The sequence below is a fragment of the Sciurus carolinensis genome, chromosome 11 (assembly GCF_902686445.1).
Source record: "Sciurus carolinensis chromosome 11, mSciCar1.2, whole genome shotgun sequence".
In the NCBI taxonomy this organism is placed as follows: Eukaryota; Metazoa; Chordata; class Mammalia; order Rodentia; family Sciuridae; genus Sciurus; species Sciurus carolinensis.
Window position 1 is genome coordinate 114,041,374 of NC_062223.1, and position 10,380 is coordinate 114,051,753.

The 10,380-nt window shown below is 36.8% G+C and overlaps 2 protein-coding genes across 3 annotated transcripts; one reads left to right on the forward strand and one right to left on the reverse strand.

The window, feature by feature from the left end:
- Positions 1 to 660: 660 nt before the first annotated feature.
- Positions 661 to 1,633, reverse strand: C11H11orf71 (chromosome 11 C11orf71 homolog). Its single transcript, XM_047519461.1, has one exon. It carries the CDS (start codon positions 1,449 to 1,451, stop codon positions 1,092 to 1,094), a length of 360 nt encoding a protein of 119 aa, XP_047375417.1. The 5' UTR covers positions 1,452 to 1,633; the 3' UTR covers positions 661 to 1,091.
- Positions 1,634 to 1,705: 72 nt separating this feature from the next.
- On the forward strand, positions 1,706 to 9,505 carry Rbm7 (RNA binding motif protein 7). 2 transcript variants are annotated; one of them, XM_047519460.1, is made up of 5 exons: positions 1,706 to 1,877; positions 2,979 to 3,141; positions 3,816 to 3,903; positions 6,562 to 6,652; positions 7,994 to 9,505. In XM_047519460.1, exons 1-5 carry the CDS (start codon positions 1,782 to 1,784, stop codon positions 8,354 to 8,356), a joined length of 801 nt encoding a protein of 266 aa, XP_047375416.1. In that variant the 5' UTR covers positions 1,706 to 1,781; the 3' UTR covers positions 8,357 to 9,505. The 2 variants fall into 2 exon arrangements, with proteins under 2 accessions (XP_047375416.1, XP_047375415.1); XM_047519459.1 differs by having other exon boundaries at positions 1,711 to 1,877; positions 6,559 to 6,652; positions 7,994 to 9,504.
- Positions 9,506 to 10,380: the final 875 nt, after the last annotated feature.

A 10,380-nucleotide genomic window follows, 5' to 3' on the forward strand; every position in this document is an offset into this window, starting at 1 on the left:
GAGAACAAAATATCAGCAAAGGAATGATCAATCAGACCAGGAATAGTGCAGTAGCATGGGAATCCATTGCAACCAATACTTATTTTTATTAGTGAACCTAATGAACAGTCTAGTGTAGTGATTATCCATTGATTTATTAGCCTATTAAGAATATACTCCTTGATCTCCTCCATGTCAGGACTGCGTAAAGTTCATACACAGTGTTTATCACAGAGAAGATTCCCAAATATTTTTGTATGATTGAAGGAATAAAGAAATTTCAAGGAAATATGAATAGATAACAAATGAGAGGAATCCATAGGACTGATGTTCACCAGTCTGTTTTGGAACAGCAGATTCAGATTAAGGAGCTTGGATTGAAAGCAAACAAAATGAAAAACAGAAAAATTAATTTGGAGTCTTCAGCAAAGGGAATGCAAATCATCTTAATAACTTGAAAACACAGTTAAGGTTTAGGTGTTTTGTTTTTTAGTACGCAGAGGCGCTCCTCTATAGTCCCAGAGGCTCAGGAAGCTGAGGCAGCAGGATCTGGAGTTCAAAGCCAGCCTCAGCAACTTATCGACACCCTCTCAAAATAAAATATAAAAAGGGAGGGAGATGTGGCTCAGTGGTTTAGCGTCCCTGGGTTCAATCCCCGACATCAAAAAAAAAAAAGGAGAATATTGAAGATGGTAAGTGCTAGGGAGGAGATGAAAGAATAAACCAGTGTAATAAAGATGATTCTTTTTCACCAATCCAAGTTAGAGAGTCTGGGAATATGCCCGTTAAGGAGGCTCGAATTTCAAGTCTCAAAGTAGGGGAACCAGCAGGGTAAGGTTGTGGAAATCGGAGAATTCTGATCCCATATAGGAACTGTGTGTACAAAAAGTGAATGGTTGTTGCTCAGCTTTGTGATTACCTAAGAAAATCCCAACTGTCTCCTTCCTGAGCTAATCACAGTAACACTTGTGATAACATTAACAACCCCTACGTACCTAATTTTATACTAAATAAAAACAATATCTAAAAATAAAAGTGCGGTACACCAAGAAAGGATTTTAAAAGAGGGCTTGTTCGCACGCTGAGGGGAGGCATTCGTTTTAAATCGAAGTTCAAGCTCTAACACTTCCAAATGCCAGACGCTGTTGCAGCACACTTCTTAGGAGATCGATTTTGACCCCAGGGATTGGGTATGGTGAGAATCTGGCTTGGCGGCTTCGGCCGCGGCCCTCCGGTTCCCTTCCCTTTATAAGGCGGGTCGGGCTCAGGCCGCAGCGAGGCACTCGACGGCTCTCGGTTCGAATGCTAGGTCGCGCCGCCTGGCGAGGCCCGGGACGAATCGCTCCAGGCCTGGCAGCGACGGAACAGTCTCCAGAGAACATCGCTAAGGCGCTGAGATCGTTGTGGGAGGAAGGGTAAGCCGCCCTGCTCCCTTGATCGCCGGCGGCCAGGGACACATAGTTCCGGGCCATTTTCAAACACTGCCCGCAGTGTTTACAGTACGTGGGTCGGTCAAGGCAGTCCTCTGGCAGAGCCGCAGATCAGTCCGGCCCGTCTCGGACGCGGATACTAAGTTTTCCAGAAGCCATAATCAACGATGCCGCGCCCCAGCAGCCAATTTAAGGAGGCCTCTCCTCGCGCGCATGCGCCGTCCGCCCGCGCACGCCGACGCCGATCGCGAGCGAGCGTGATGGACGTTTACGTCGTGACGCTCGGCAGCAAGGACGTGAGGTTTCCGAGAGTGCGCAGTGGGTACGTCGGACCCGACCCATCGGCCTGGGTGGGGAGGGGGCGTCGTTGAGATGGGGGCGGCGGCAGCGGAGGCGGACCGCACTCTCTTTGTGGGCAACCTTGAAACCAAAGTGACAGAGGAGCTCCTTTTCGAGCTTTTCCACCAGGTAAGCGACTGGGGTCACCCTCTTTGACTTTGGTTTTCCGGCTCGCCTAGAGTCTGGCCCAACGGACACCCCACTTTACTCGCGCGAGCTCGGCCGTCAGTCAGGGCTCCCAGGTGGGCTGTGTGCGAGACGAGGGCGCAGTCGGGAAGCGAGAGTGGCGCTTTATTAGAAGAACCCTAGGTAGTTGAGTCCAGAGTGGCGGCGACAGGTAGTGGAGGAATCCGCACTCACCCGTTCGGTCGTAAGGATTCAGGGTACCTAAGGGACAGAACGTGTGGGCTCTTGGTTGAACATGGCTTTCCCCTTTTCGTCCCTTTTAAGGTGGTTTCTGTTTGGTTCGTCTGCCTCGGACGTTATATTTCAATTTCTTCGTCAGTGTCTGTTTCTGCTTAAGTTGCTTATAAATTGCAAGATTATTAAAACATTTTAAAAACCCACAAAATCTCCGTGGAAGCCAGACATGGTGGCGCGCACTTGTAATCCCATGGATTTGTAATCCCATCGACTGAGGCTGAGGCAGGAGCATCGCAAGTTTGAGACCAGCCTGTGCAATTTTGCGAGGTCCTATCTTAAAATTAAACACTGGGATGTGTTTACTTGTTAAGCGCCCCTGGTTTCAATCCCTGGAACAAAGCCAAACACCATAGAAAAACAACAGCCTTGTACTGTTTCTGTATTAAAATGTGCGAAAAATTCTAAGTATCCTGTTTTTCCCAGTCCTATCACCCAGTAATTTGTAATGTTTGATAAATGGATACAAAAGTGAGTTTTTAGTTTGAGAAAATAACTTTCTTTTGTTCATGAAGCAGAAAAATGATGACTGATGGACACTTTGTTAAAGTCATACAGTGCTTTGAAATGTAAAATCAGTGATTGTTTTTTCAATTTCTTGTGGACTCCCCTTGTCCAAATAAGTGAATCTAAGTTTCAGTCATAAGTAGGATTTTTACTCTAAACCAAAGTGGAAATCCACATGTATCCCTTTTCTTAATTCCTGATTACACTTCAGTAGTTTTTAACTCTGTTATCTCTTTTTATTTGTCATATTTGAGTATTTTCCTGAAGTGACTTTTAAAAATTCTAAACACTTTTTGTTTATAGGCTGGGCCGGTAATCAAGGTGAAAATTCCAAAAGATAAGGATGGTAAACCAAAACAGTTTGCATTTGTGAATTTCAAACACGAAGTATCTGTTCCTTATGCTATGAATCTACTTAATGGAATCAAACTTTTTGGAAGGCCCATCAAAATTCAATTTAGATCAGGTAAACTGTTCAATGATGATAGGGGAAGAAGGGTTGTTTGCTGCTGCTGCTGCTGTGTGTGTGTGTGTGTGTGTGTGTTTTAAAGTGTATTAAATTTTAAAGAACCTCTGTTTTGGATGAAAATGTTTTTGTAAGCTTTGTGAATAGCAAACTTTATTCCTGACAGTGGGTAGCATTGACACATGGATTTTGAAAGTCAAAATTTTAAAATGAGTTTAAAATTCCATTTGGTTTAGGGGAGAAAACATAAGGTTTATTGTTAGAGTTGAGTTTGGATCCATTGTCTTAAGATGAGCAAGGATTATCCTCTGAACCTGGCTGCTTTGAAATTTACATTTACAAATTTTGATATTAATCTTTGTGGATGAAATGTTCCATGTATTAAATTTCGTACAGAGGTTGGGGGAAGTTTAGAATTTTGTGACCAGACTGGATACTTATTCATTAAATAGTACCTTGTTTGGAATGCTTTGTTTTGCTTATCTGGTAATATACATTTATAATTTTTATTCTGATGAAACTATAAAGCAGTCTGCAATTGAGATTGTTCTTTTTTAAACTTGAGATTGTTCTTTTTTAAACTATGTTTACCTCTTTGGAGTAATTTGGCATGGAGACAAAATTTCACATTAAGTTTTCTACCAATTAGAATTTTTCAAATTATTTCATTTTAGGAAGTAGTCATGCCTCACAGGATGTCAGTTTGTCATATTCTCAGCATCATGTTGGAAATTCAAGCCCTACCTCTACATCTCCTAGCAGGTAATATTTCTCATTTATTGTTAAAATAAGTTCTCAGGTAATGAGTGAATAGCTCCTTCATTTGTGCTCCTACTTTTTTACTCTTCTCCTGTATTACTTGCCATGTTGGATTTTGTCATTGTTTGTCAATTTTAAGTGGACTATAGGCAGACACATTGTATATAATATTTTAAAAATAGATACATATTTTGGTGAAGACATACCCACATATGTGTGTACAATTGAAACAAAATTTCTCAAAATGTTACTTATTTTACTTTTGCCATGCACTCTGTTCTCCATTTTATTTCATCTTTTAAAATTTCAAATTAATTTTATGACCACTAATTGGTTATAGTTTTAAAATACTGATTAGTGGACTGCATACTGGACTAAGTTCATAGAATTGGGAGTCTAGGTCTGCCTCTGCCCATATTGATTAGTGATCAGACTACTGAACTAAGAGGAAAATTGGAGTTCAGGTCTTCTTCTGCCAATTGTGTAATCTTCACCTAGTGTCATTTGTCTGGTCCTTTTTTTTTTTTTTGGGTATTGGGATTGAACTCAGGGCACTCGACCACTGAACCACATCCCCAGCCCTATTTTGTTATTTTATTTAGAGACAGGGTCTTATGGAGACTTTGAACTTGTGATCCTCCTGCCTCAGCCTCCTGAGCTGCTGGGATTATAGACTTGTACCACCATGCCTGGCCTGTCCTTTTTTAAGGAAAAGCAGTTAAATTTATGATCTCTAAAATCTTGGTAGTTACTGAAGGTTAGAAAGACCATATTCACTTAAATAATTTATTTTGCTTTGGGGAGACTAATTTACTGCAGGTAATTTTTATTTCATAGAGCTGTTAATCAGTCATAATGGGCTTCATTCAAGAAAATACCATGCTGTGTGTCTTGTTCTTCACCAAGTCCTTTGCACATATATATGATCTCATGTATTCCTCACAATAGTCTTATGAGGTAGGGATTATTTATCATGCCTTATATGTAAAAAAGAAAAGGAGAGAAATGAAGGTTTTCTTGACCAAGTTTGAACTTCTCATAATCCGTGTGCTGGATTCAAATCTAGTTGTGTGATTGAGCCCTGCCACAACCATATGTCAAGGGGATCTTAAAGTCAAGATGAAGACACAGATATATTTTTGTGGCTAATTACTATAATTAGTTTCCTAGAGAAGAAATAGAAAGTACTTTCAGAAAGTTTTAACAGCAAGAGGTATTATAGATGAATGAGGAACTGAAAGAAGTCAGTGTACTTAGATCATAGTGAAAATGGAAAGCTGTAGTGATTTTGGTGAATTAGAGAGAGTGGGGGGGAGTTTTCTTATAGGCTGTAATTAAGATTGGGGAGTTTTATCCTAAAAACAGTAGGAAGTCATTGAATATAGGTAGTGATAGGAACAAGTTTGAAGAGTTGTTTGGTCATAATGGGAGAATGTATTAAGTAAGTAGCAATGTAGCAGGGAAATCACTGGGGTGAGGTTGGTGTTTTTGATGAAGGTGTTGCCAGGAGCTGGAGAGAATTGAATGGCTATGAGGGGATAGCAGAAGGTGAAATTGTAAACAAACCACACACACAAATAGTAAAGCCTCAATTCTTTTTAGCAACTGAAATTAGTTAATCATGTTTTAAACACTAATAGTTCAGTTGGAATTCAAAGCATCTTCATCCACTTTTATGAACTTTTTAAAGATCTACCAGTGGAAGAGGAAAAAAAAACAGTTTTTCCCTCTAGAAATTCTTGGATAACATATAAATAAATAGTTTTCAGCTAAGGCTAGAATGTTTATCATTTCACACACCTTATATTATAAATTGTACTTCTACCCTCTAGAATACTGATATATAATGTGATTTAAGATACCAATTGATTTCTTATAATTTGCCAAATTGGTTATTTGATTTCAAAGACATATTTTTAAATAATTTAAAATATTTTTAAAGGGAGTTTTTCCCATAAGCCAAGTTACCTCTTTATGAATGAGATGTGAGTGCTAAATTAATGTGTTATTTATGTTACAGAACTCCTAATTCCTTACTACCCAAAAGCTATTTATTTTTCATGTCTCATTAAATGTTTACCCAATTTGTCAAGCCAAAAGTTCATATTTAATTCTTTCTTTATTCTGTTTCTCTTATCCTTCACATAATCAATCAAATTTTCCCATTTTAATTCTCAGTCTGGGCCTTTGCATTAGCTCAGAGATTGACAAGTTTTTTTTTCTATGAAGGGTCAGATTGTTAATATTTTAATCTTTACAGGCTATATAGTCTTTGTGTCTTCCATTATAATGTGAAGATAGCCACAGGTAAGACAAAAAAACAAAAGAACATGCTTATGTTCCAGTAAAATCTGTTTTATAAAACTGAATTTGGTCCATTGCACTATTCCTTCCCTCAGCTGCGAATGTTTTCCCTCCAGGTAATCTTGTAGTTCTCACTTCAAAGGTGTCTTTTCTAGAAAGGTGGTCCCTACCTAAAATAAAACTCCGTTTCTCAACTCCTGGATCTTTAATCATGTTATATCATGTGAAAATACCCTTCTGTCTGTGTTTGTCTGTTTTGTTCATTTTCATCTTTGAAAACTGTGTCTTGCTTATGATTGGTATTGAGTAAATATTTGTTGAATGAATGGTTATGTTTGGTTTTCTTATTTTTAGCAGGTATGAAAGGACTGTGGATAACATGACTGCATCAACACAAGTAATACAGAGATCATTTTCTTCTCCTGAAAATTATCAGAGACAAGCTGTGGTAAGCTGATATTTTTCAACTTTAGTTGCCTTTAAAAAAAAAAAAAATTTAAGTGTTCATGTTATATCAGATAATTGTTTTTAATTAACTTAGTTTCTCGGAGGTTTTATTAAGTCTTTTAGGTAAAATTATTTTTTGAAGTTCTTAATATTAACCTTTTCTCAATTTTTTTTTTTAGACTAGCATGATCTTTGTTGATTATTTTCATTTTTATTTTCACTGAGCTGACACACATACTTTAAACCTGAAGATAGAAGTAAAACTGCATTTTCTTTTGTATTTATTTTTTCAGCCATCATTGGTGTGTGTTTTTGTCTGTGTATGTATACCTCTAGAAGATTCCATCTCTGAAGCTCTTGCTATCTATCCCGAATGACTTCTTATAAACTTCCTTAAATATTTTAATATAGTTGATTCTTCCAGACTAGCTCCTCCTTGAACTTTCTAGTCATTTTGTAATAAAATCACAGTAAGAGTAGGCTTAAAATTTCTGCTCTCCTTTAGTGTTTCATTTTTATTTCCACTTATTTCACCATGTCCTTCATTTAGTTTGTCATAGTTCTTAAGTTTATTTCTTCCTTTTTGTTTTCTCACAGGTTTTTATATATTAATGGTCTACAAAATAAGTATCCAAAGGCAGAATTTGGGAACTAATTGGCCTAGTCACTTACCATGCCTCTATTTCCCCCTCATTAATCCAGCTTGCATACCATTTCCAAATTACTATTTTAACCCTTTCTCTTATCCTCACCACACATTTATTTTCCATTGTTTTCAAGATAAAATGTTCTCTAACTTATTTACTAGTCATATCCATTGATTCCAGTAAACCCTTCTAGCCTTACTTTTAGAACTATCAATTGCTTCTAAGATCTGTAACCTCTCAGCCAGTATTACTTGTTCTTTGAATCTATTCTGTGTTTCCCTCTTATTTTTACATTTTTTTTCTTTCCATACCTTCCCCTTGAAATATTTTTCTTAAATTAGTCCATCTATTCTTTAATACTCATATGCCACTTTCATGAAGCCTTTCCTGATGATACTGAGGTCTTGCTTCTTTGTATGTTCATTACACAGTGACTTACATGGTCATTTTATATGCCCTTTTCCCCTCTAAATTGTTTTCTTGGGGGCAAGATGAAGTATTTATATTTAAGTATCTTATAGATATACAGTGGGATGAATGAAGCTATTGTATGGTTAGGTTTAATATAGATTCTATCTAGGCAAGAATGATTTTGCTTTTCCTTCATTATCATGTTGGTTAACTGTGACCAAATATGTATTAGCTTTGATATCTAGAAGTATTTGGGTTTACATTTCTTTTTCTTCTTTCCTCAGATGAACAGTGTTTTGAGACAGATGCCATATGGTGGGAAATTTGGGTCTTCACATGTGGATCAGGCAGGATTTTCACCATCAGTTCAGTCACATAATCATACTTTCAACCAGTCTTCAAGCTCCCAGTGGCGCCAAGATACACCATCATTACAGCGTAAAGTCAGACAGAATTCTCATCCCTACCTGTCAGATAGACATTATAGCCGTGAGCAGCGTTACACTGATCATGGGTCTGACCATCACTACAGAGGAAACAGAGATGATTTCTTCTATGAAGACAGGAATCATGATGGCTGGAGCCATGACTATGATAACAGAAGAGACAGCAGTAGAGATGGAAAATGGCGCTCATCTCGACACTAACTGTTATTAAAGGACATTGTTTCATGGGGTCATTTTAGGCCTGTTTGCTAAGTTGGTATGGAAATATTTTGAAAAACTGTACAGAGCAGCTTTATAAGTTGCCACATTTCTTTATAAGTTTTTTAAAACCTAGATCTACAGTTTAATAAGAAATGAGAAGAATTGTGGTTTCAGTTTTATTACATTAATAACCTTTCACCTCAGGGCTTTATGAAGAGGAAAGGGTTTTATGCAAAAGAAAGTGCCACAATTCCTAATCATTTTAGGCAATTTAGGAAAGGTGAATTGTATAGAGCGGTTGTATTATAAAGCAAATATTTTAATTGTTATCTTTTTGTATTGCAAGAAAATTGTTTAGTGAATCAGATTTTGTGTATATAGCAACATCCAAGTTGATAGTCTGAGAGGGCTATCTGTATTTTGTTAATAAATTAGAAAATATAACTTTTCAGTTATACATTTTATTTCAGAAAGCTTATTGGTTAAGTTTGGGGATAAAATCATATTGTTTAACTTAGAGAATTTAAATGTAAATTCTATGACACGCTCTTTTGAGTTTTACCCTAATTGAGCCTATTAATGTACATATACTATTTCAGTCTAAAGTTATAGAATTTGTTCGTTAAATCATGTATGACTGGTCTCAGGAAATGAAATATCTCTACATGTATATTTTTACATTAAAAATGTAAAGTGTTAGTGTGAATCTTTTTCAGGAAGAACAAAAAATATCAGTGCATAGTCTGATAAATGGCAAACTGTTTTAACTGAAAATAATCTCTTTTGGGGAAAAAAAATTCATGAAGCCTTTAAGTGTTGTATCTATCACTCGGGCTATAGAAATTTTAACATTTCAGTATGCCCAGAATGTGAATACAAGGACACATTTTATTATCAAGGAGATTGTACAGGTTGCTCTTTTTTTGTTTGAATATTGGAAAGATTGTAATGTTAACTTTTCAGGTTTTAAAATTTTAAAATCAAATTGTTTAACCAAATTTTTATGTATCAAGATGCTGTTTCCCTTTGCAAAATTGTTTATAAAAATTCATTCCTGAAAAATTTGAATCCTTTTTAATACCACACCTTTTGTACTATGTTGCTTTTTAATATATTAAAAACAAAAAGGAGGAATGTGTCTCTCTCTCTTTTTTTTTGGCATCACTAACTTCAGAGACAGTTGGCAACATACTTTTGTTTAGTTGGTGGTGTCAGTCTTTAACTGAGACCATCCCGAAGTTTCTTATAGATACTGAACTTGATAATTTATTATTAGGTTTTCAGTGACCTTTGTGTATAGTTTAGAGTACAATAAACTACTCTCCCTGGTCTCGGATGTTGTATAACACATTTTCTCTGTTTCTCAATGTGTTCGTTTCTGTGTGGAGGTAAATGAAGCCCTGTGACCACTTGGCTTAAGTAGTTTAATAGAGCCTGTTATTTTCAGGTTTCTTGCCAATATGAAAACTTATTCAGTAGATTTGTAGATAACACATTAATACTGCTTTACTGCACTCCGTTTCAGATCTTTTCACAGATGTTCTTGTCTTGAATAATCATTTTATCTTATGGTGGCTTTTTTGGGGGAACCCTTGAGAAATTCCAGTGAATCTTTTTCACTTGTTTCACAGAGTTGAGAATAACCAAACCAAACACCTATAATATGTAAAGTAACAGAATGAGGCAGCCTCAGAATTTGAATGTAGAGCTACTGGGGTAGCTTGAAAATCATCGACTCCACCATTCCTCATCCAATCAAATTTTTATACCACTTCTTATTTATGTATGCCCACTTTTTCCATATCCATTGCCACCATAGTAGGATGGGTAATCATCTGAACAGAATTATTCTAACAGCACCCTGTTTTTTTCCTTCCAGCCTGCCTCAAATTCATGTCACATGCTGCAAAACTTGGGGATGTAAATCTGACATCATTCACCTGAATTAAACCTCCAGGCCTTTATTAAGTATGAAATTCTTAACCTAATATGACCCCTAATTTTGATATCTGCCTACTTCAATC

Excerpts from the sequence above, each read along its gene's own strand:
- Rbm7 (XM_047519459.1), top strand. The coding sequence starts at position 1,782 with ATGGGGGCGGCGGCAGCGGAGGCGGACCGCACTCTCTTTGTGGGCAAC. Across the intron at positions 3,904-6,558 it reads ACCTCTACATCTCCTAGCAG|CAGGTATGAAAGGACTGTGG; the intron begins GTAATATTTCTC and ends TCTTATTTTTAG. Across the intron at positions 6,653-7,993 it reads ATTATCAGAGACAAGCTGTG|ATGAACAGTGTTTTGAGACA; the intron begins GTAAGCTGATAT and ends TTCTTTCCTCAG.
- C11H11orf71 (XM_047519461.1), bottom strand. The coding sequence starts at position 1,451 with ATGGCCCGGAACTATGTGTCCCTGGCCGCCGGCGATCAAGGGAGCAGG.